General features: G+C 49.1%; 1 protein-coding gene across 1 annotated transcript in view; it reads left to right on the top strand.

The window, feature by feature from the left end:
• Positions 1–26,050, top strand: part of LOC142187219 (SCO-spondin-like) — a 120,558-nt gene that overhangs the window by 51,867 nt on the left and 42,641 nt on the right. The window contains exons 63-88 of the mRNA XM_075261474.1: positions 114–287; positions 407–577; positions 1,021–1,273; positions 1,351–1,397; positions 3,160–3,330; positions 3,607–3,738; positions 4,999–5,141; positions 5,684–5,778; positions 6,447–6,496; positions 7,138–7,311; positions 7,529–7,699; positions 9,040–9,143; positions 9,226–9,395; positions 9,474–9,520; positions 9,832–10,032; positions 10,102–10,272; positions 10,379–10,576; positions 10,696–10,792; positions 12,082–12,302; positions 12,470–12,619; positions 13,048–13,214; positions 15,736–15,809; positions 16,008–16,097; positions 17,567–17,787; positions 17,869–17,910; positions 18,007–18,174. Of these exons, the coding sequence (XP_075117575.1) occupies positions 114–287; positions 407–577; positions 1,021–1,273; positions 1,351–1,397; positions 3,160–3,330; positions 3,607–3,738; positions 4,999–5,141; positions 5,684–5,778; positions 6,447–6,496; positions 7,138–7,311; positions 7,529–7,699; positions 9,040–9,143; positions 9,226–9,395; positions 9,474–9,520; positions 9,832–10,032; positions 10,102–10,272; positions 10,379–10,576; positions 10,696–10,792; positions 12,082–12,302; positions 12,470–12,619; positions 13,048–13,214; positions 15,736–15,809; positions 16,008–16,097; positions 17,567–17,787; positions 17,869–17,910; positions 18,007–18,174 (3,702 nt within the window). The remainder of the gene's footprint in view (positions 1–113; positions 288–406; positions 578–1,020; positions 1,274–1,350; positions 1,398–3,159; positions 3,331–3,606; positions 3,739–4,998; positions 5,142–5,683; positions 5,779–6,446; positions 6,497–7,137; positions 7,312–7,528; positions 7,700–9,039; positions 9,144–9,225; positions 9,396–9,473; positions 9,521–9,831; positions 10,033–10,101; positions 10,273–10,378; positions 10,577–10,695; positions 10,793–12,081; positions 12,303–12,469; positions 12,620–13,047; positions 13,215–15,735; positions 15,810–16,007; positions 16,098–17,566; positions 17,788–17,868; positions 17,911–18,006; positions 18,175–26,050) is intronic.

Below are 26,050 nucleotides of genomic sequence, written 5' to 3' on the forward strand. Positions count from 1 at the left end.
GGAGTGTCTGATTGGACGCAGGGGCCAGGAACATTATACTAAAGTCTATAATGTTCTGGAGGTTGCGCGGTCACCAGCACATTATACTGATTTGGGGGTATCTCCCATGGCAGAGACAGACGTGTTCTGGAGTGAGTGGACGGCCTGGACCTCGTGTTCCAGGACCTGCTTCTATGATGTAGAACATACAGGACTGCGGAGAAGGTTCCGGCACTGTAACAACTCAGCGACAGTCTGCGTAGGAGAATCTGTGCAGGAGGAGACATGCGACACATCGCCCTGTCCTGGTAAGTGTGACATCAGCTCTGATTATCACACCATGACCTGTGTCTCCTGTACACTTACATGTCCCTGTCCTGATCTGTATATACTGTATATATCTCACACTGTATATCTCATTGCTCAGTGGTCGGCGCTTGGTCCTCCTGGAGCTCCTGGACAGAATGTACAGCCACCTGTGACTCTGGAATCCAAACCCGGAACCGCTCGTGCTCCAAGCCAGTGCCACTTCATGGGGGCCCTGAATGCCAGGGGCCCCAGATCCAGACCAGGGAATGTAACACACACCCCTGTAGAGGTGAGCAGCTGAGGACATCAGGGGTTTCTCCATCACTGACAGCGGAGGGGGTCATAGCTCACAGAGGGGTGTCTAGTTGTGACAAATCCTCAGCTGTGAATTAGATTGCAATGAGTTTTTAACCTCTAGATATAAGCCTTGATCGTCTCCATTCAGTGACAGCAAGCAGAGGTCATGAATGTGTTGAGTCCTGGACAAAGTCTATTAAGCTGCAGAACTTTCCATTTGAGGCTAGTTCACATCTGCATATGAGTCTCCATTGGGTGTGAATATGGCGGACACCCAGTGGACCCCATTACAGTCTCAGGGGTCCACCGGAGTAACCGCTGTTTTACTGGTGCAACTCTCCATCGTCCAGGTCCGCACAGATGGTAACATGACTTGACACTGCTGAGACTTTGGTCCTTTTGTCAGGTCTTGTTCAGATTTCTCCTGTTCTTCAGACTTGTGCCCATCCAACATGATCTACCAGACCACGGAGGAGTGCCGCAGAGGGGGAGGGGCCTGTCCACGTCTGTGCCTGGACCAGGCTGGGGACGTGGAGTGCGCCTCTAACTGCTATGAGGGCTGCTACTGTCCGGAGGGCTTCTTTCTGCAGAACAACAGCTGTGTCCCCCGCACTGAGTGTTTTTGCTACCACCAGAGGGAGCTGCTGCTGCCAGGGGAGAACAGGACGCTGGACACCTGTAATAACTGGTCAGTGCTCATCGTGTCTCTGTGGTGCGGTGTCATGTCCACTGGACATTCAGCCATGTTCTTGTATCTGTCTCCAGCACGTGTGTCTCTGGTGAGATGATCTGCGGGACCGAACCCTGTCCAGGTAATCACCACATATATCATCACGCAATCCATAAACCAGGGAGACCACAGGGCTCACAACGGCCATGTTTATTCTCTATAATCTCCATGTCACAGGGAACAAACTAACTTGGTTACACTGGGCTTGAGAGGGGACAACAGCGCCCATTACCTCGGGCTCCTAAAGGTGGAAAAAGCTCATCACATCTTCCCCCTCCCTTTATAAGCCCTCTCAGCCAATCAGCAGCACTAAGATGGGTCACATGACACTTCTTTTCAGCCCCAACTCCTCACCCCTGAGCTACAGCAGCCAATCAGTGCAGATCCATTAGGTGGTACCATGTTGACTCCCATTCATGTGATCTTCCACTGGGGATGGGGCAGGCCAGTAGGGTAGATGGGTAGACATATTTTAATCCCCTCCGGAGATGATTCAGGCCAAGTATATGCATTTTATCCTCTGTAGGAGATGCTCAGGTTGGATAGATGGGTAGACATGTTTATTGGGGTATGGTTTAGGGTGATTAGGCACTTGTCATCCTCCTCAAGTCAATCCTTCGGTTGAGGTGGGAGCTCTTTTATGCTACTTAGAGGACAGTCTAATAGAGTAGATAGGTAGACACATGTTATCCTCCTCTGAGAATGGTCTAGTTGAGTAGATGGATAGACATGTTTTGTTCTCCTCAGAGTATGACTTGGCTGAGTAGATGGATAGGCTTGTTTTATTTTCCTCAGACGATAGTCTGGTTGAATAGATGGGTAGACATGTTTTGTTCACCTCAGAGGATGGTGTCGTTGAGTAGATGGGTAGACATGTTTTGTTCTCCTCAGGGTATGGTCTGGTTGAGTAGATGGATAGACATGTTTTGTTCACCTCAGAGGATGGTGTCGTTGAGTAGATGGATAGACATGTTTTGTTGTCCTCAGGGTATGGTCTGGTTGAGTAGATGGATAGACATGTTTTGTTGTCCTCAGGGTATGGTCTGGTTGAGTAGATGGGTAGACATGTTTTGTTCACCTCAGAGGATGGTCTGGTTGAGTAGATGGGTAGACATGTTTTGTTCTCCTCAGGGCATGGTCTGGTTGAGTAGATGGGTAGACATGTTTTGTTCTCCTCAGGGCATGGTCTGGTTGAGTAGATGGATAGACATGTTTTGTTGTCCTCAGGGTATGGTCTGATTGAGTAGATGGGTAGACATGTTTTGTTCACCTCAGAGGATGGTCTGGTTGAGTAGATTTATAGACATGTTTTGTTCTCCTCAGGGTATGGTCTGGTTGAGTAGATGGATAGACATGTTTTGTTCTCCTCAGGGTATGGTCTGGTTGAGTAGATGGGTAGACATGTTTTGTTCACCTCAGAGGATGGTCTGGTTGAGTAGGTGGGTAGACATGTTTTGTTCTCCTCAGGGTATGGTCTGGTTGAGTAGATGGATAGACATGTTTTTTTTCTCCTCAGGGTATGGCCTAGTTGAGTAGATGGATAGACATGTTTTGTTGTCCTCAGGGTATGGTCTGGTTGAGTAGATGGGTAGACATGTTTTGTTCACTTCAGAGGATGGTCTGGTTGAGTAGATGGGTAGACGTATTTTTTCCTTTTTTAATTCTGGTCAGATAGACACATTTTAGAGCTGTATTTCTCCCGGATATATGTAGTGTATGTAGGAGCTGAATATTGCTCTAGAACCTTCTCTCCAATCTAGTTCTTTCTTGACAAGTATAGTCTCCCCTGTCACTATGAGCTCCGCTGTAGTCTATGATATTCTGTCTTCTTATCGGTCGTACAGTGGACTGTGGTTGGAGCAGCTGGACACTCTGGAGTTCCTGTAGCAGAACTTGCAATGTGGGTACCAGACGTCGTTACCGTTCCAAGACTAACCCACCTGCAGCCTTTGGGGGACGGTCTTGTGAGGGCTCCAGTGTTGCTATAGAATTTTGCAGTTTGCAGCCTTGTAAAGGTAAGTCCATTGAGGGTCTATCGATTAAGACATTTCACCATCAACTCCCCGGCATACATGAGTAAATACACGTTCCTCCTTGGTGGGTTCTCTTGAAGTGTCGCCATGTCTCCAGCTATAGTATTACTTAGGCACTGTCTGGCGCTATACTATATAGTTTGGGTGGCATATGAGACCAGTAGGGAAGGACTGTCAGTGATTCTGCTACGTTCACTGCACAAGGTCCCCCCAGTTGTGAAATGATCTTGACATTTTGGGGTGTCTATTCTTTTTCAGGCTCTGCTGGAGAATGGGGTCCATGGTCAGAATGTTCAGTCCCCTGTGGGGGAGGATACAGGAATCGCAGCCGGGTCAGTATCACCCTGCGTGGGATCGAGTTTGGGACCTGTAACCTGAGACCCTGTTCTGGTGAGAAGCTTCCTTCTGCTGGTTATGTTCACCCCAATCATTAACCCTGACGGTCTCTTCTGTCCAAAGATTATGTCTTCAGTCTCCTCAGAGGACACCTTGTAATAGTCATTTTCAAGATGACAACATCTTACGGGAGGTGTCTCATCTAATACTCAATAAGTAAAGCCCTGAGCTTTATTGGTCCTGAGTGACTTGTGATACTCTAGCCACATCCGGGGCCGCAGTCACCATTGTGTTGTCCTATATGACAGTCACCATCTAGGCCACTCATCTGTGCGCCTCACTGGGTTGCGAGTGAAGCTCCATAGGTTGCGAGTAAATCTTTGGGCCCCTCTTTCGGGTGAAGCTCCATGAGTTGTGGATGAAGCTCTGGGACCCTTCTGGATTGTGGGTGAATCTTCTTAGGTTATGTGTAAAGCTTCATGCTGCTCATTGGGTTGTAAAGGAAGGTTTTTGGATTGTGTATGAAGTGAGGGGCCTTTTTTTGGGTAGTGGGTGAAGCTCTGGGTCCATGTATCGGTTGTGGGTGAAGCTCTGGGTCCAAGTGTGGGTTGTGGGTAAAGTTAGGGGCCTTTCTTCGGGTTGTTGTTGAAGTTAGCGGCCTTTCTTTGGGTTGTGGGTGAAGCTCTGGGTCCATGTGTGGGTTGTGGGTGAAGCTCTGGGTCCATGTGTGGGTTGTGGATGAAGCTCTGGGTCTGTGCGTGGGTTATGGGCGAAGCTCTGGGTCCATGTATGGGTTGTGGGTGAAGCTCTGGGTCCATGTATGGGTTGTGGGTGAAGCTCTGGGTCCATGTGTGGGTTGTGGGTGAAGCTCTAGGTCCATGTGTGGGTTGTGGATGAAGCTCTGGGTCTGTGCGTGGGTTGTGGGTGAAGCTCTGGGTCCATGCGTGGGTTGTGAGTGAAGCTCTGGGTCCATGCGTGGGTTGTGGGTGAAGCTCTAGGTCCATGCGTGGGTTGTGGGTGAAGCTCTGGGTCTATATGTGGGTTGTGGGTGAAGCTCTGGGTCCATGCTTGGGTTGTGGGTGAAGCTCTGGGTCTATATGTGGGTTGTGGGTGAAGCTCTGGGTCCATGCTTGGGTTGTGGGTGAAGCTCTGGATCCATGCGTGGGTTGTGGGTGAAGCTCTGGGTCCATGTGTGGGTTGTGGGTGAAGCTGTGGGTCCATGCATGGGTTGTGGGTGGAGCTCTGGACCTCTCTTTGCGTTGTGGGTTTGATGCTCTTCCTTGGATATTCTCAGGTGTAGTTTTCTCTTTCCAGGCGAGGAGCCCGGCCTCTGCTTAGATGGTAAGGTGTGGAAGGAGTGTGCTGAGGGTCCCTCATCCTGTGCTGATCTCAGCAGTGGAGGCCATAACTGGACATGTCAACCAGGCTGTTACTGCCAGGACGGGGCGGTCTTACTGGTGAGTAGCCATCACATGTGGGAGGAGCTAAGGGTGGCGTTGGGGGTGGAGTATGGCGCAGGGCCCTAAGGTAAAATACCGTATTATCCCTGCACTGCGCCTCCTCTACTAAATTCCTACAGCGTCTTTCTTAAGAGAAACTGAAGAGAAAAAAAGATGAAACCCGGCCCTTTACTGAACAGGAAAGTGTTCTTCATCTCTCTCCTGAGATCACTTGTGCCTACAGGCCCACAGCCTGAGGCTGCACCACTGAGACATTCAGATGACTACATGGCCACTTCAGGGGTAATGGAGACACTATCCACATCAAGAACTGCTCCAGCCAGGCCGGGTGTGTTTGTGGATCGGGACTGTGATCTACACGGGTGTTACCTCCACAAGTGAACACATTCACAGTCTGTACATCATGATTTATACTGAAGTCACTGCCAGAGCTGCGCTCCATCCTTTCGGTTACCAGGGTGCATTGTACTGTTGGAGCTCAGATTGTGCAGTGTTATGTGTAATTGTGTCTATAGTAAGAAGTGACCTCTGTCTTGTAGAATAATCGCTGTGTCCCCCCCGATAACTGCCCCTGCACTGAGGATGGAGCCTGGTATGAGCCTGGAGACCCCGTACAGAGAGACTGCAATAACTGGTGAGTAACTGCGGCCTACCAGGAGCTCAGGGCAATAAACCACAGGAATATGGAAGATATGGAGAATATTGTCCACAAGTCATCACTGGGTGGAAAGTTGTCACTTGATGGTAGGTTCTCGCTAGGTGGAGGGTTGTCACTAGATGGTAGGTACTCGATGGGTGTAGGGTTGTCACTAGATGGTAGGTTCTCGCTGGATGGAGGGTTGTCACTTGTTGGTAGGTTCTCGCTGGATGGAGGGTTGTCACTTGATGGTAGGTTCTCACAAGTGGAGGGTTGTCACTAGATGGTAGGTTCTCTCAGGATGGAGGGTTGTCACTAGATGGTAGGTTCTCACTGAGTGGAGGGTTGTCACTAGATGGTAGGTACTCACTGGGTGGAGGGTTGTCACTAGATGGTAGGTTCTCTCAAGTTGGAGGGTAGTCACTAGATGGTAGGTACTCACTGGGTGGAGGGTTGTCACTAGATGGTAGGTACTCACTGGGTGGAGGGTTGTCACTAGATGGTAGGTACTCACTGGGTGGAGGGTTGTCACTAGATGGTAGGTACTCGCTGGGTGGAGGGTTCTTTCTAGACTATTGTACAACTGTTGTACAGTCATTTCCTCCATTGGGACTCTTGTGCTTTATCTGTGGTCACATACCTCTCTGTCTTCTTCTCTTTCCCAGCACCTGTCTTTCGGGCCGGATCACCAACTGCTCGGAGTTGACATGTGATGGTGAGAATCTGACTTGTCTACGTGTCTCCCGTTGTCACTCTTGTCTCTTGTGGAGGCTGAAATATTCCTCAGGCTTGGTCTCCTCTTTCTATATGAGATCTTTTGAATCCATCCTAAGGTTCCTCCGCCATTCTTGTTGTGGACTCTGGTGACTTTCTGTCAGTCAATGAACACCGGTGTCCTCTGTCAGTTCAGTACTAATGGCTTGTTTCAGTCCAGTACCATTGGTTTGTGTTGTGCAAACCCAATGTCCTCTATTAGTCCATCACAAGTGGCTTCTGTCAGTCCAGTATAGGCAGCCCCTGCCAGACTGCTAGAGGAAGGTGGTATCAGGTCAATCTTAGTTGGCCCCAGGTGTAGCAGCCTCTGTCTGTCCAGTCCAGGTGGCTTCTGGCAGTACAGTACTGGTGGCTTCTGGCAGTCCAGTACTGGAGACTAGGGCTGAGCGATCGGGATGGGGAAAGATCGGATCCCGATCGGCGGCCTAGCAAATTTCACGATCGGGATCGGCTGGAGAATGATTGAAAATCAGATCTTAAAAACGATCCTGAAATCTCAAAATCAGCTCAACCCTACTGGAGAGTTATATCAGTTCAGCCTTTGTGGCTTGTTCCTTGTTATATTGTGCTCTCTCTTCATAGCAGTAGATGGGAGCTGGTCTGTTTGGACGCCCTGGAGTGAATGTTCTGCATCATGTGGTGGAGGGTTCCAGAACCGCTATCGCTTCTGCACTGAGCCTTCTCCTTCTGGTGGTGGGTCACCCTGTGAAGCCCCAGACCGTGAGGAGCAACCCTGCAGCTTGGAGCCCTGTCCTGGTGAGAATGTGTAATGGCCTCTCATCTTCACCCATGAAGAACATGTCCAGCTCCTCACTGCCCAATAAAAGGGATGATGTGTAGTCATGTGACCTGACATACTGGAAGTACAGAGGACCCCACTAGTCAGAGCACCGTGGCCCAGGCACTTAGGAGTAGTAAGGACTTGGTCTCACTTGATTTGCTCATGTGGTCTCTCCCATAAATCTTTTAACAGAAACTGGGAACTGGAGTGCGTGGAGCGGCTGGATGGACTGTACCAAGACTTGTGGAGAAGGGGTGAGATTACGCACTCGAACCTGCAACAATCCAACTCCCTTTGGAGGAGGGGATTACTGTGAAGGTCTGAGCATTGATATGGAGCCATGCCAACTGGGGCCATGCCCAGGTAAGTCTAGCACTGCCACCACCTGTACATCCACATCTCATTACACCTGCCACCACCTGTACATCCACATCTCATTACACCTGCCACCACCTGTACATCCACATCTCATTACACCTGCCACCACCTGTACATCCACATCTCATTACACCTGCCACCACCTGTACATCCACATCTCATTACACCTGCCACCACCTGTACATCCACATCTCATTACTTCCGCCACCACCTGTACATCCACATCTCATTACGCCTGCCACCACCTATACATCCACATCTCATTACACCTGCCACCACTTGTTCATCCACATGTCATTACTTCCACCATCATCCGTACATCCACATCTCATTACACCTGCCACCACTTGTACATCCACATCTCATTACACCTGCCACCACTCGTTCATCCACATGTCATTACTTCCACCATCATCCGTACATCCACATCTCATTACACCTGCCACCACTTGTACATCCACATCTCATTACACCTGCCACCACCTGTACATCCACATCTCATTACACCTGCCACCACCTGTACATCCACATGTCATTACTTCCACCATCCGTACATCCACATCTCATTACACCTGCCACCACTTGTACATCCACATCTCATTACACCTGCCACCACTTGTATATCCACATCTCATTACACCTGCCACCACCTGTACATCCACATCTCATTACACCTGCCACCACCTGTATATCCACATGTCATTACTTCCACCATCCGTACATCCACATCTCATTACACCTGCCACCACCTGTACATCCACATCTCATTACACCTGCCACCACCTGTACATTCACATCTCATTACACCTGCCACCACCTGTACATCCACACCTCATTATACCTGCCACCACCTGTACATCCACATCTCATTACACCTGCCACCACCTGTATATCCACATCTCATTACACCTGCCACCACCTGTACATCCACATCTCATTACACCTGCCACCACCTGTACATCCACATCTCATTACACCTGCCACCACCTGTACATTCACATCTCATTACACCTGCCACCACCTGTACATCCACACCTCATTACACCTGCCACCACCTGTACATCCACATCTCATTACACCTGCCACCACCTGTATATCCACATCTCATTACACCTGCCACCACCTGTACATCCACATCTCATTACACCTGCCACCACCTGTACATCCACATCTCATTACACCTGCCACCACCTGTACATCCACACCTCATTACACCTGCCACCACCTGTACATCCACATCTCATTACACCTGCCACCACCTGTACATCCACACCTCATTACACCTGCCACCACCTGTACATCCACATCTTGTATCTTATTCCTAGACTCGAGTTCTCCCCCATTTAACTGCTCGACCATCTTGGGCTCTGTGTATAGCAGTTGTGGTCCGACCTGCCCCAGGTCATGTGATGAGGTGACACTCAGTCAGGTGAGCCGCCATTTTTGTCTTTCTGACAAGTCTTCCTATAATGCGGCGAGATCAGACTCCTCCTTATTATCGGTCTCCCCAGCAATGCTCTGAGCGCTGCCTGCCGGGCTGTCACTGCCCTCTGGGGAAGCTTCTGGCTGGCAATGGCTCCTCGTGTGTACAGCTGGAGGACTGCACCTGCCTGGACATCCCAACAGGGACGAGACGCCTTCCAGGAGAGACTGTACCGAAGGGCGATGGCTGTAATAACTGGTGAGAGCTGCCTAACCCCTGAACCATCCTACCCCTGTGTCCTGGGACACCTGTACTGAATGTCTGGTATCTCCTCAGCACCTGTGTGAACGGCGCCATGAAGTGCACCAGTGCCATCTGTGCCGGTAATTATTGTGGGTGTAGGGGTTTGGACGCTGGGCATAGGGCAGCGGGTGAGCGGGCACTGGATATGGGTAGTGAAGTGCTTAGTATTATAAATGGGGAGGTTGCTCTGTATAGTGACCCCCAGGGGGCAGCGCTTCCGGAGGTACGCCCCATTCATCTGTATGTGCCCAGAGATGTCGGGGATCTCACCTGTGAACATATGATGGAGAACTGGCATAAATAGGGCACATGCTTCACCTGTATGAAGAGCAGCCATTAGAGGCTGAGGGACATCTCTCCTGAAGTATAACTCCCATCATGTCTATGTCAGTGTCCGGCAGCTGGTGTGCGTGGTCAGACTGGACCCCCTGCTCCAGGACATGCGGCACTGAGGTGGTGACACGGTACCGGAGCTGTGCTTGTCCCAGTCCCCGGGATGGTGGAGAACAATGTGAGGACATCCAGCAGTATTATGGAGACACTGGGGTGCAACTGGAGCACAGGGAGTGTCCGCACCCGTCCTTCTGTCCAGGTAAGCTGCAGTGAGATGGTCGCCCCCTGGTGGCAGTGTGTCATGTAACCAGCACTCATCTCTCCATAGTGAATGGTAGCTGGGGTCCATGGAGTCCGTGGTCGTTGTGTGACGCCTGTTCTGGAGACTCTGTGAGGACCAGGCAGTGTAATAACCCACCGGCACGCTTTGGGGGTTCACCATGTACAGGGGAATCTAGACAGAGCCAGACCTGCCAGGACAACAGCACCCAGTGCTCAGGTGATGTCCATGTGTGACCACTTGTGATGCCGATCTCCTGGTAGCTCCTGGGCTCCACCGTCCACTGGAGGATGGTAGACATCAAGCTCTATTATCTCCCCTGCAGAGTGCGGCAGAGACCTGGTGGACTTCACCTGCGGTAAACCCTGCCCCCGATCCTGTGACGATCTTCATGGAGGCACCATGTGTATGGAGAGTGAGCAGTGCCAACCATCATGTGGATGTCCTGAGGGGCGCCTCCTGCAGGACGGGCAGTGTGTGGCCCCCAGTGACTGTAGATGCAAATATCAGACCCGTAAGTTTAGTTTGAAGGGCAGGGACAGCCATGATACAAGGCGGAGACCTTCCCAAACATGAGTAATCCATGTCCTCCATGACCACCCCATGAAATGGTCACTCATTGTGATTTTTGCTGTTTTTTAGAATCATTGGACTCCGGCGCTGGTTCTGTCTGGTCTGGACCAAGTCACTGGGAATATGCAGAGCCGGGAGAAGTAGTGACTGGTCCGTGCAAGAACTGGTGAGCACAGATAGCAGCCATATACTCCGCAGTATATATCATGTATCCCTGTCCTCAGTAGGACCAGTCTAGCGCCCCCCCCCCCCCCAGCTGTCACCCCTGTAGCTTCACAAATAACATTAACCCTTTAGTTTGTATTTACATGTTGTCGGAGCCAGCGGAGTCCTTTCTCATACTTTAGCCCCACCCACTTCTACGTTGACTCCGCCCATTCCCATCCATTTCTCTTTCTGCCCCCACACAGTATAATGCCCCTACTGCCACCCTAACATGATATACCCCACATTATAATGTAAAATTGCCCCCACAGCATAAAGTCCCTCTCCTGGTTCACCCATAGTTTCCCTCTTCAGCCACCCATGCAGCTTCATGTACCCCTCCAGCTACCCCCACAGTATAATGTCCCCCTCCAGCTACCCCCACAGTTTAATACCCTCCTCCAATTGCCTTTAGAAGACATTTAGGTCAACTTAGTAAAACCTTCATGGCAGCAATCTGAAACCAAGCTCAGGACTCCATCACTTCAGATCTGAGTTTAGGACTCCACCACTTCAGAGCTGAGCTCCTGAGTCCATCACTTCAGATCTGAGCTCATGAGTCCACCACTTCAGATCTGAGCTCATGACTTCCCCAATGCAGGATAAGTTGAGGACTCCACCACTTCAGATCTGAGTTTAGGACTCCACCACTTCAGAGCTGAGCTCCTGAGTCCACCACCAGATCTGAGCTCATGAGTTCACCACCAGATCTGAGCTCATGAGTCCACCACCAGATCTGAGCTCATGAGTCCACCACTTCAGATCTGAGTTTAGGACTCTACCGCTTCAGATCTGAGCTCATGACTCCCCCAATGCAGAATAAGCTCAGGACTCCACCACTTCAGATCTGAGTTTAGGACTCCACCATTTCAGATCTGAGCTCATGACTCCACCACTTCAGATCTGAGCTCATGAGTCCACCACTTCAGATCTGAGCTCATGAGTCCACCACCAGATCTGAGTTTAGGACTCCACCACTTCAGATCTGAGCTCATGACTCCACCACTTCAGATCTGAGCTCATGAGTCCACCACCAGATCTGAGCTCAGGACTCCACCACTTCAGATCTGAGTTTAGGACTCCAACACTTCAGAGGTGAGCTCCTGAGTTCATCACTTCAGATCTGAGCTCATGAGTCCACCACCAGATCTGAGCTCATGACTCCACCACTTCAGTTGTCAGATGTAGACTACAGAACTAGGTCAGGTGCAGATTAGGGAGTTTTAAATCTTTTGCGTCCTCTCCTTTCAGCACCTGCTCCAGTGGCGTCCTTCTATGTAGACCCGATCCTCAGTGTCGTTTGGATGGTGACTGGGGAATTTGGAGCTCTTGGTCCACATGTTCTGTGAGCTGTGGAGATGGAGTCCAGAGTCGCTCAAGACGATGTGACAACCCTGTACCTCAGAATGGTGGACATGATTGTGTAGGGGACCATGAGCAGAAGAGACTTTGCCAGGCCCCCACCTGTGCAGGTAAATGCAGTGCTTACATGGTGTATAACTTCTCCGACCCTCATATAGGGATGTGACCTGGGATCTTTCCATGACTCTGACTAGTTCACATGGGTGTGTTTCTGTCTGGTTTCTTCATACTTGGGTTCTAGAGGAATCACTATTTTGTCTGGATCTTCTGATTACAGATCAGGATCCATGGAGTAAGTGGTCCTCATGGTCACCATGCAGCCTGACCTGTGGGGGAGGAGAGCAGATACGGGTCCGGGAATGTCGGCACCAAGAATGTGAAGGGAAGGCCATTCAGAGCCGGATGTGTAACACCCAAGTGTGTCTAGGTAAAGTATGGTGGACAGATAACGAACAAGTCAAACCTGAAGGTGGATCAGGTAATCTACAAGTCAGGAACCAACCTGATCTGACCTTCTTGAACGTTGCCATCTTGGATTTAACGGGACACCAGATCTTCTTGTGAAGTCCACAGAGATGTAGGGAAGGTTTCTAGTAATGCTCTAATGCTATAGGAGATGAATGTAGACAAAACCTGAGGTTTGGATCATGTATAGACATGAAGTACCATCTCTAGTACAAGACCATCTATAGACTGGTGGCACTGGGGTCCTGTCAATCCTGTGAATGAGCTCAAGATCCTGGTGTAGATCCTTGTAGATCCCTCTCGCCCATCGCTTATGGCTTCCAGGTTAGGTTCACTCTGTCTGTTGTCTCTGGATTATGTGTCATTGGTGGCTCTTCGTGTCTTCTCCAGACATCGGCTGTCCTGTGGACCGGCTCTATCGAGAGTGTGTGACGAATGACAGCTGCCCGTACAGTTGTGCCCACCTGACCCAGCAGGTGGAGTGTTATCCGGATGACTGTGAGGAGGGATGCCACTGCCCGCTGGGCACCTACTTCCACAACGGCTCATGTGTCACGGTCAGACATCCTGCAGTCTCCTAGTAATGAAACCAAAAATTCTACCTTACCTGTTCTCATATACATTATATCTCAGTCCCTCACAAGCCCTCTGCTTGCTGTCACTCAGTGTGAACCTCTGTTGTTCGCTTCCATGGATGACTACTTACAGTCCTATGAAAAAGTTAGTGCCCCCCTATTAATCTTAATCCTTGTTAGTTGTAAATATTTTGGTGTTTGCAACAGCCATTTCAGTTTGATATATCTAATAACTGATGGACACAGTAATATTTCAGGATTGGAATGAGGTTTATTGTACTAACAGAAAATGCGCAATATGCATTACACCAAAATGTGACCGGTGCAAAAATTTTGGTCCGCTTATCATGTTATTGATGTGAATACTCCTAACTGCTTGTTACTGACTTACTGAAGCACAGAATTGGTTTTGTAACCTCACTGAGCTTTGCACTTCATAGCCAGGTGTATCCAATCATGAGAAAAGGTACTTAAAGGGATTCTACCATTAAAATACTTTTTTTTCTAATGAACACGTCGGAATAGTCTTAAGAAAGGCTATTCGTCTCCTACCTTTAGACGTGGTCTCCGCCGCGCCGTTCCATAGAAATACCGGTTTTAACCGGTATGCAAATGAGCTCTCCGCAGCAATAAGGGCGAGCCCCAGCGCTGAAAGGCCGATGAGCACATCCTCATTGCTGCCCGAGAGCTCTTTCCTGCGCCGCCTCCTTCTTCTGCAGCAACTCCGCCTCTTCTGGCTTCTCTTAGTTCAATACAGGAGCTGGCCGGCAGCCATTTTGGGGTTGCCTCTCTATGCTCCTGTATAGAACTACAAGAGCATGAGAAGCCAGAAGAGGCGGAGTTATGGAGAAGAAGGAGGCGGCGCAGGAAAAACCTCTGGGCAGCAATGGAGACGCGCTCATCGGTGTTTCAGCGCTGGGGCCCGCCCTCATTGCTGCGGAGAGCTCATTTGCATACCGGTTAAAACCAGTACTTCTACGGAACGGCGTGGCGGAGACCACGTCTAAAGGTAGGAGACGAATAACTTTTCTTAAGGCTATTCCGACGTGTTCATTAGAAAAAAAAGTAGTTTAATGGTAGAATCCCTTTAAGGTGGCCAATTGCAAGTTGTTCTCCTATCTGAATCTCCTCTGAAGAGTGGCATCATGGGCTACTAAAAACAACTCTCAAATGATCTGAAAACAAAGATTGTTCCACATAGTTGTTCAGGGGAAGGAGACAAAAAGTTGTCTCAGAGATTGAACCTGTCAGTTTCCACTGTGAGGAACATAGTAAGGAAATGGAAGAGCACAGGGACAGTTCTTGTTAAGCCCAGAAGTGGCAGGCCAAGAAAAATATCAGAAAGGCAGAGAAGAAGAATGGTGAGAACAGTCAAGGACAATCCACAGACACCTCCAAAGAGCTGCAGCATCATCTTGCTGCAGATGGTGTCACTGTGCATCGGTCAGCAATACAGCGCACTTTGCACAAATAGAAGCTGTATGGGAGAGTGATGAGAAAGAAGCCGTTTCTGCACGTACGCCACAAATAGAGTCACTGCCTGAGGGATGCAAAAGTACATTGGGACAAGCCAGCTTCATTTTGGAAGAAGGTCCTGTGGACTGATGAAACAAAGATTGAGTTGTTTGGTCATACAAAAAGGCGTTATGCATGGCGTCCAAAAAAACAGCATTCCAAGAAAAACACATGCTACCCACTGTAAGATTTGGTGGAGGTTCCATCATGCTTTGGGGCTGTGTGGCCAATGCCGGCATCGGGGATCTTGTTAAAGTTGAGGGTCGCATGGATTCCACTCAGTATCAGCAGATTCTTGAGAATAATGTTCAAGAATCAGTGATGAAGTTGAAGTTACGCCGGGGATGGATATTTCAGCAAGACAATGATCCAAAACACCGCTCCAAATCCTCAGGCATTCATGCAGAGGAACAATTACAATGTTCTGGAATGGCCATCCCAGTCCCCAGACCTGAATATCATTGAACATCTGTGGGATGATTGGAAGCGGGCTGTCCATGCTCGGCCACCATCAAACTGAACTGAACGCGAATTGTAAAGAGGAATGGTCCAAAATACCTTCATCCAGGATCCAGGAACTGATTAACAGCTACAGGAAGCGACTAGAGGCAAAAGGAGGAGCTACGAAATATTAATGTCACTTTTCTGTTGAGGTGCCCAGACTTCTGCACCGGTCACATTTTGGTGTAATGCATATTGGACATTTTCTGTTAGTACAATAAACCTCATTCCAATCCTGAAATATTACTGTGTCCATCAGTTATTAGATAGATCAGACTGACATGACAAACACCAAAATATTTACAACTAACAAGGATTAAGATTAATAGGGGGGCACAAACTTTTTCATAGGACTGTATCCTAGTCAAGAGCTGAGTCCACATGTGAACATCGCATGACTAGGATGGAGAATTGTCATCCTCTGGAGGGTAACACCACAAGCAGGAAAATAACAATGCTCTAACGTTATACCCCATGTTGTGGTCAGGATTGTCCTTGCCTGGTGACAGAAGACATTCTCCATGCACTGAGGAGCCAGCTATCTGATGATCAGCACATCCAGCCAGGAACAGGGGTGAGACCAGAAGACAAGCTGATGCCAGGAACCGGGCTGAGACCAGGAGATGAGCTGATGCCAGGAACCGGGCTGAGACCAGGAGATGAGCTGATGCCAGGAACCGGGCTGAGACCAGGAGATGAGCTGATGCCAGGAACCGGGCTGAGACCAGGAGATGAGCTGATGCCAGGAACCGGGCTGAGACCAGGAGATGAGCTGATGCCAGGAACCAGGCTGAGACCAGGAGATGAGCTGATGCCGGGAGCAGAGATTCGTGTGGGCTGCAGCACATGGTAGGAATGATGGACTTCTTCTTCTCCTTTGGCTTGGGAACATGTCTAGTATATAAGCCAAAGCAGACCCTCACCTTTAGATGGCTGTTTTTGGGTGTTTACCACCTGTTGGTGCTGTTGTTTGGCTTTTCTCTTCTGCTATTTTGCAATGCTTCTGCTTTCTGGCTAACTTCCAATAGGTGTTACAAGCAGGAGAATAAGCGCAACGGTTTACCTATATAGCACTGGATCATCCCTTAAAGACTCCTTACTTAAAGGGATCCTATCATTTTTTCTAACTAAAACGTAGCAATAGCCTTAAGAGAGGTTATTCTTCTCCTACCTTTAGATGTCTTCTCCGCGCTGCCGTTCAGTAGATATTCTGTGTTCCGTCTTTATGCAAATGAGTTCTATCGCAGCACTGGGGGCGGGCCACAGCACTCAAACAGCACTGGGGGCAGGCCCAATGCTGCAAAAGAATTCTCCAGCCCCGCCTCCATCTTCTTCAGGAACCGGCCTCTACGCATCGTCTTCCGGCCTGGCTTTCAAACTTCTACGCGTGCGCAGTCGGCTATGCGTCGGGCAGAGCAGATTGCACCTGTGCGGTCATTTTTTTGTGGCCGCTTACTACAGGAGATCACGTAAGCGGCCACAAAAAAATGGCCGCGCGCAGGTGCAGTTGGCTTTGCCCAAGACCTAGCCGACTGCACATGCATAGAAGATTGAAAGCTAGACTGGAAGACGACGCATAGATGCCGGTTCCTGAAGAAGATGGAGGCGGCGCTGGAGAGTTCTCTCGCAGCATTGGGGACACCTCCAGTGCTGTCTGAGAGCTGGGGCCCGCCCCCAGTGCTGCGAGAGAACTCATTTGCATAAAAAGGGAAAACAGAATATCTACCAAACAGCGGCGTGAAGAAGACATCTAAAGGTAGGAGAAGATTAACCTTTCTTAAGGCTATTCCTACGTGTTAGTTAGCAAAAAAGGGATTCTAATGAGAGGATCCCTTTAAATACAAGTCTATGTATATGTGCCACACAGTGTACGTTGTGTAGGGTTAAAGTAGGAGACTAAGTCTAGTGATAATAGACCTTAGGACTGAGACTATTTTGGTGTTGGGGATGCTGGGGTCTCATTTTTGCAGAGAGCTGCGACTTTTTATTTTCGGTCACCATGGTTTTTTGGAGGAATTCTATTTTTCAGTGGCAGTATTTTTGGGTATATCACATAGGGATATACTACTCCCAGAGTCCGCTGTACTGCCTGCCTGACTACGACTACTGTTACCTAGTGCTATCCCCTGGCTGGGCCAGTCAGTACGGCAGAGGGCATGCTAATGTTTAGGGATGAGTGAATCCCAGTCCCCTCCTGCCCTGGCAGGCACATCTATAGCCATGAGAACAGGGGAGGAGGCGCGTGCACATAGATTCATAATTAATTCTTCCTAACTCTGCAGTGAACTCACACTCTGTCCTCTCTGTCCACTCTGTAGCACGTGTGTTAGGGGCCACATGAATTGCACGCTCTCTGCCTGTCCGGTGGATGGAGGCTTCACCCAGTGGACCCCCTGGAGCCCCTGCTCAGTGACCTGCGGAGGCCTGGGTAACATGACCCGATCACGTGACTGCACTAATCCTGCCCCGGCCAATGGAGGCAGGGAGTGTGAGGGGCCCGAAGTGGACATAAAGTACTGTCAGACGGCAGAGTGTGGAGGTGAGTGCCCCCTCCCCAACCACTGCACAATACATAGACTTGTATGACCTTCATGCATAACCTTGATCTTCTGTCTTCCAGATACGATAGAACCCACCTTGGAGACGACTGTGGAGCCCATAGGTAACCCCAAAATGGATTCAGTGCGGCACTGCAGCTTCACTCCATTAGGCCTCAGTTCTCAGGTATTAAATCTATGAACCCTTTGATCCCATCCAGGCGCAGGTGAAGGGCTTAGTTCCTGGTCGCAGTGGACGCCATGTTCTAAGAGCTGCTCAGACATCCAATATCCTGCGGTCAAGACGCGCTCCCGATTCTGTCCCAGTGGAAAAAACTGCACAGGAGAGTCTTTCCAGGAGGCTGTGTGTAACCTACCACAATGCCCCGGTAAGTAGACATCCCCAATCTACAGCAACTGAATTCTGGTACTGCTGCAATTGTAACGATCGGTATAAAGTTACCACACGTGGAACTCAGAAAAGTAATCCCCGAAACAATAACCGAAAAATAATAAATATTATTATTATCATCCTCAAATTGTTCTTAATAACTACAATTTGGTTACAGTCTCTGGGGACATACAGCTTAGTGGTTACAGTCTCTGGGGACATACAGCTTAGTGGTTACAGTCTCTGGGCACATACAGCTTAGTGGTTACAGTCTCTGGGGCACACACAGCTTAGTGGTTACAGTCTCTGGGGCACATACAGCTTAGCGGATACAGTCTCTGGGCACATTCAGCTTAGAGGTTACAGTCTCTAGGGCACATACAGCTTAGTGGTTACAGTCTCTGGGCCACATACAGCTTAGTGGTTACAGTCTCTGGGCACATTCAGCTTAGCGGTTACAGTCTCTGGGGCACATACAGCTTAGTGGTTACAGTCTCTGGGCCACATACAGCTTAGTGGTTACAGTCTCTGGGCACATACAGCTTAGTGGTTACAGTCTCTGGGCACATACATCTTAGTGGTTACAGTCTCTGGGCACATACAGCTTAGTGGTTACAGTCTCTGGTTAGTGCAAAGCTTAGTGGTTACAGTCTCTGGGCACATACAGCTTAGTGGTTACAGTCTCTGGGGCACATACAGCTTAGTGGTTACAGTCTCTGGTTAGTGCAAAGCTTAGTGGTTACAGTCTCTGGGCACATACAGCTTAGTGGTTACAGTCTCTGGGGCACATACAGCTTAGTGGTTACAGTCTCTGGGGCACATACAGCTTAGTGGTTACAGTCTCTGTGGCACATACAGCTTAGTGGTTACAGTCTCTGGGGCACATACAGCTTAGTGGTTACAGTCTCTGGTTAGTGCAAAGCTTAGTGGTTACAGTCTCTGGGCACATACAGCTTAGTGGTTACAGTCTCTGGGGCACATACAGCTTAGTGGTTACAGTCTCTGGGGCACATACAGCTTAGTGGTTACAGTCTCTGTGGCACATACAGCTTAGTGGTTACAGTCTCTGGGGGACATACAGCTTAGTGGTTACAGTCTCTGGGCACATACAGCTTAGTGGTTACAGTCTCTGGTGGACATACAGCTATTGGTTACAGTCTCTGAGAGAGCACACAGGTTAGTGGTTACAGCTCTGGTGGTCACACAGCTTAGTGGTTACAGTCTCTGGGCACATTCAGCTTAGCGGTTACAGTCTCTGGGCACATACAGCTTAGTGGTTACAGTCTCTGGTTAGTGCAAAGCTTAGTGGTTACAGTCTCTGGGCACATACAGCTTAGTGGTTACAGTCTCTGGGGCACATACATCTTAGTGGTTACAGTCTCTGGGCACATACAGCTTAGTGGTTACAGTCTCTGGTTAGTGCAAAGCTTAGTGGTTACAGTCTCTGGGCACATACAGCTTAGTGGTTACAGTCTCTGGGGCACATACAGCTTAGTGGTTACAGTCTCTGGTTAGTGCAAAGCTTAGTGGTTACAGTCTCTGGGCACATACAGCTTAGTGGTTACAGTCTCTGGGGCACATACAGTTTAGTGGTTACAGTCTCTGGGGCACATACAGCTTAGTGGTTACAGTCTCTGGGGGACATACAGCTTAGTGGTTACAGTCTCTGGGTACATACAGCTTAGTGGTTACAGTCTCTGGTGGACATACAGCTATTGGTTACAGTCTCTGAGAGAGCACACAGGTTAGTGGTTACAGCTCTGGTGGTCACACAGCTTAGTGGTTACAGTCTCTGGGCACTTCAGCTTAGCGGTTACAGTCTCTGGGGCACATACAGCTTAGTGGTTACAGTCTCTGGGCCACATACAGCTTAGTGGTTACAGTCTCTGGGCACATTCAGCTTAATGGTTACAGTCTCTGGGGCACATACAGCTTAGTGGTTACAGTCTATGGGGACATACAGCTTAGTGGTTACAGTCTCTGGGGACATACAGCTTAGTGGTTACAGTCTCTGGGCACATACAGCTTAGTGGTTACAGTCTCTGGGGACATACAGCTTAGTGGTTACAGTCTCTGGGGACATACAGCTTAGTGGTTACAGTCTCTGGGCACATACAGCTTAGTGGTTACAGTCTCTGGGGACATTCAGCTTAGTGGTTACAGTTTCTAAGCCACATACAGCTTAGCGGTTACAGTCTCTGGGCACATTCAGCTTAGCAGTTACAGTCTCTGGGGCACACACAGCTTAGTGGTTACAGTCTCTGGGGCACATACAGCTTAGTGGTTACAGTCTCTGGGGCACATAAAGCTTAGTGGTTACAGTCTCTGGGCCACATACAGCTTAACGGATACAGTCTCTGGGCACATTCAGCTTAGGGGTTACAGTCTCTGGGGCACATACAGCTTAGTGGTTACAGTCTCTGGGCCACATACAGCTTAGCGGATACAGTCTCTGGGCACATTCAGCTTAGCGGTTACAGTCTCTGGGGCACATACAGCTTAGTGGTTACAGTCTCTGGGCCACATACAGCTTAGTGGTTACAGTCTCTGGGCACATTCAGCTTAGCGGTTACAGTCTCTGGGGCACATACAGCTTAGTGGTTACAGTCTCTGGGCCACATACAGCTTAGTGGTTACAGTCTCTGGGGACATTCAGCTTAGTGGTTACAGTCTCTGGGCACATACAGCTTAGTGGTTACAGTCTCTGGGCACATACATCTTAGTGGTTACAGTCTCTGGGCACATACAGCTTAGTGGTTACAGTCTCTGGTTAGTGCAAAGCTTAGTGGTTACAGTCTCTGGGCACATACAGCTTAGTGGTTACAGTCTCTGGGGCACATACAGCTTAGTGGTTACAGTCTCGGGGGCACATACAGCTTAGTGGTTACAGTCTCTGTGGCACATACAGCTTAGTGGTTACAGTCTCTGGGGGACATACAGCTTAGTGGTTACAGTCTCTGGGCACATACAGCTTAGTGGTTACAGTCTCTGGTGGACATACAGCTATTGGTTACAGTCTCTGAGAGAGCACACAGGTTAGTGGTTACAGCTCTGGTGGTCACACAGCTTAGTGGTTACAGTCTCTGGGCACATTCAGCTTAGCGGTTACAGTCTCTGGGGCACATAGAGCTTAGTGGTTACAGTCTCTGGGCACATACATCTTAGTGGTTACAGTCTCTGGGCACATACAGCTTAGTGGTTACAGTCTCTGGTTAGTGCAAAGCTTAGTGGTTACAGTCTCTGGGCACATACAGCTTAGTGGTTACAGTCTCTGGGGCACATACAGCTTAGTGGTTACAGTCTCTGGTTAGTGCAAAGCTTAGTGGTTACAGTCTCTGGAGACATACAGCTTAGTGGTTACAGTCTCTGGGGACATACAGCTTAGTGGTTACAGTCTCTGGGGCACATACAGCTTAGTGGTTACAGTCTCTGGGCCACATACAGCTTAGTGGTTACAGTCTCTGGGGACATACAGCTTAGTGGTTACAGTCTCTGGGCACATATATCTTAGTGGTTACAGTCTCTGGGGAAATAGAGCTTAGTGGTTACAGTCTCTGGGGACATACAGCTTAGTGGTTACAGTCTCTGGGGAAATACAGCTTAGTGGTTACAGTTTCTGGGGCACATACAGCTTAGTGGTTACAGTCTCTGGGGAAATACAGCTTAGTGGTTACAGTCTCTGGGGAAATACAGCTTAGTGGTTACAGTCTCTGGGCACATACAGCTTAGTGGTTACAGTCTCTGGGGCACATACAGCTTAGTGGTTACAATCTCTGGGGCACATACAGCTTGGTGGTTACAGTCTCTGGGGCACATACAGCTTAGTGGTTACAGTCTCTGGGGCACATACAGCTTAGTGGTTACAGTCTCTGGGCACATACAGCTTAGTGGTTACAATCTCTGGGCACATACAGCTTAGTGGTTACAGTCTCTGGGGACATAAAGCTTAGTGGTTACAGTCTCTGGGGCACATACAGCTTAGTGGTTACAGTCTCTGGGGCACATACAGCTTAGCGGTTACAGTCTCTGGGGCACATACAGCTTAGTGGTTACAATCTCTGGGGACATACAGCTTAGTGGTTACAGTCTCTGAGGCACATACAGCTTAGTGGTTACAGTCTCTGGGGACATAAAGCTTAGTGGTTACAGTCTCTGGGGCACATACAGCTTAGTGGTTACAGTCTCTGGGGCACATACAGCTTAGCGGTTACAGTCTCTGGGGCACATACAGCTTAGTGGTTACAATCTCTGGGGACATACAGCTTAGTGGTTACAGTCTCTGGGGCACATACAGCTTAGTGGTTACAGTCTCTGGGGACATAAAGCTTAGTGGTTACAGTCTCTGGGGACATACAGCTTAGTGGTTACAGTCTCTGGGGACATACAGCTTAGTGGTTACAGTCTCTGGGCACATACAGCTTAGTGGTTACAGTCTCTGGGGACATACAGCTTAGTGGTTACAGTCTCTGGGGACATACAGCTTAGTGGTTACAGTCTCTGGGCACATACAGCTTAGTGGTTACAGTCTCTGGGGACATTCAGCTTAGTGGTTACAATTTCTGGGGACATACAGCTTAGTGGTTACAGTCTCTGGGGACATACAGCTTAGTGGTTACAGTCTCTGGGGACATACAGCTTAGTGGTTACAGTCTCTGGGGACATACAGCTTAGTGGTTACAGTCTCTGGGGCACATACAGCTTAGTGGTTACAGTCTCTGGTTGGTACACAGCTTAGTGGTTACAGTCTCTGGGGACATACAGCTTAGTGGTTACAGTCTCTGGGGCACATACAGCTTAGTGGTTACAGTCTCTAGTTGGTACACAGCTTAGTGGTTACAGTCTCTGGGGACATACAGCTTAGTGGTTACAGTCTCTGGGGCACATACAGCTTACTGGTTACAGTCTCTGGGCCACATACAGCTTAGTGGTTACAGTCTCTGGGGACATACAGCTTAGTGGTTACAGTCTCTGGGCACATACAGCTTAGTGGTTACAGTCTCTGGGCACATACATCTTAGTGGTTACAGTCTCTGGGCACATACAGCTTAGTGGTTACAGTCTCTGGGGACATACAGCTTAGTGGTTACAGTCTCTGGGGAAATACAGCTTAGTGGTTACAGTCTTTGGGGAAATACAGCTTAGTGGTTACAGTCTCTGGGCACATACAGCTTAGTGGTTACAGTCTCTGGGGCACATACAGCTTAGTGGTTACAATCTCTGGGGCACATACAGCTTAGTGGTTACAATCTCTGGGGCACCTACAGCTTAGTGGTTACAGTCTCTTGGCATATACAGCTTAGTGGTTACAATCTCTGGGGCACATACAGCTTAGTGGTTACAGTCTCTGGGGCACATACAGCTTAGTGGTTACAGTCTTTGGGGCACATACAGCTTAGCGGTTACAGTCTCTGGGGCACATACAGCTTAGTGGTTACAGCCTCTGGGACACATACAGCTTAGTGGTTACAGTCTCTGGGGACATAAAGCTTAGTGGTTACAGTCTCTGGGGCACATACAGCTTAGTGGTTACAGTCTCTGGGGAAATAGAGCTTAGTGATTACAGTCACTGGGGACATACAGCTTAGTGGTTACAGTCTCTGGGGAAATACAGCTTAGTGGTTACAGTTTCTGGGGCACATACAGCTTAGTGGTTACAGTCTCTGGGGAAATACAGCTTAGTGGTTACAGTCTCTGGGGAAATACAGCTTAGTGGTTACAGTCTCTGGGCACATACAGCTTAGTGGTTACAGTTTCTGGGGCACATACAGCTTAGTGGTTACAGTCTCTGGGGAAATACAGCTTAGTGGTTACAGTCTCTGGGGAAATACAGCTTAGTGGTTACAGTCTCTGGGCACATACAGCTTTGTGGTTACAGTCTCTGGGGCACATACAGCTTAGTGGTTACAGTCTCTGGGGCACCTACAGCTTAGTGGTTACAGTCTCTTGGCATATACAGCTTAGTGGTTACAATCTCTGGGGCACATACAGCTTGGTGGTTACAGTCTCTGGGGCACATACAGCTTAGTGGTTACAGTCTCTGGGGCATATACAGCTTAGTGGTTACAATCTCTGGGCACATACAGCTTAGTGGTTACAGTCTCTGGGGACATACAGCTTAGTGGTTACAGTCTCTGGGGAAATACAGCTTAGTGGTTACAGTCTCTGGGGAAATAGAGCTTAGTGGTTACAGTCTCTGGGGAAATAGAGCTTAGTGGTTACAGTCTCTGGGCACATACAGCTTAGTGGTTACAGTCTCTGGGGCACATACAGCTTAGTGGTTACAATCTCTGGGGCACATACAGCTTGGTGGTTACAGTCTCTGGGGCACATACAGCTTAGTGGTTACAGTCTCTGGGGCATATACAGCTTAGTGGTTACAATCTCTGGGCACATACAGCTTAGTGGTTACAGTCTCTGGGGACATACAGCTTAGTGGTTACAGTCTCTGGGGAAATACAGCTTAGTGGTTACAGTCTCTGGGGAAATACAGCTTAGTGGTTACAATCTCTGGGGCACATACAGCTTGGTGGTTATAGTCTCTGGGGCACATACAGCTTAGTGGTTACAGTCTCTGGGGCACATACAGCTTAGTGGTTACAATCTCTGGGGCATATACAGGTTAGTGGTTACAATCTCTGGGGACATACAGCTTAGTGGTTACAGTCTCTGGGGCACATACAGCTTAGTGGTTACAGTCTCTGGGGACAAAAAGCTTAGTGGTTACAGTCTCTGGGGACATACAGCTTAGTGGTTACAGTCTCTGGGGCACATACAGCTTAGCGGTTACAGTCTCTGGGGCACATACAGCTTAGTGGTTACAATCTCTGGGGACATACAGCTTAGTGGTTACAGTCTCTGGGGCACATACAGCTTAGTGGTTACAGTCTCTGGGGACATAAAGCTTAGTGGTTACAGTCTCTGGGGACATACAGCTTAGTGGTTACAGTCTCTGGGGCACATACAGCTTAGCGGTTACAGTCTCTGGGGCACATACAGCTTAGTGGTTACAATCTCTGGGGACATACAGCTTAGCGGTTACAGTCTCTGGGGCACATACAGCTTAGCGGTTACAGTCTCTGGGGCACATACAGCTTAGTGGTTACAATCTCTGGGGACATACAGCTTAGTGGTTACAGTCTCTGGGGCACATACAGCTTAGTGGTTACAGTCTCTGGGGACATAAAGCTTAGTGGTTACAGTCTCTGGGGACATACAGCTTAGTGGTTACAGTCTCTGGGGCACATACAGCTTAGCGGTTACAGTCTCTGGGGCACATACAGCTTAGTGGTTACAATCTCTGGGGACATACAGCTTAGCGGTTACAGTCTCTGGGGCACATACAGCTTAGTGGTTACAATCTCTGGGGACATACAGCTTAGTGGTTACAGTCTCTGGGGCACATACAGCTTAGTGGTTACAGTCTCTGGGGACATAAAGCTTAGTGGTTACAGTCTCTGGGGACATACAGCTTAGTGGTTACAGTCTCTGGGCACATACAGCTTAGTGGTTACAGTCTCTGGGGACATACAGCTTAGTGGTTACAGTCTCTGGGCACATACATCTTAGTGGTTACAGTCTCTGGGCACATACAGCTTAGTGGTTACAGTCTCTGGTTAGTGCAAAGATTAGTGGTTACAGTCTCTGGGCACATACAGCTTAGTGGTTACAGTCTCTGGGGCACATACAGCTTAGTGGTTACAGTCTCTGGTTAGTGCAAAGCTTAGTGGTTACAGTCTCTGGGGACATACAGCTTAGTGGTTACAGTCTCTGGGGCACATACAGCTTAGTGGTTACAGTCTCTGGGCCACATACAGCTTAGTGGTTACAGTCTCTGGGGACATACAGCTTAGTGGTTACAGTCTCTGGGCACATAC

The sequence above is a fragment of the Leptodactylus fuscus genome, unplaced genomic scaffold (genome assembly GCF_031893055.1).
Source record: "Leptodactylus fuscus isolate aLepFus1 unplaced genomic scaffold, aLepFus1.hap2 HAP2_SCAFFOLD_143, whole genome shotgun sequence".
Taxonomy (NCBI): domain Eukaryota; kingdom Metazoa; phylum Chordata; class Amphibia; order Anura; family Leptodactylidae; genus Leptodactylus; species Leptodactylus fuscus.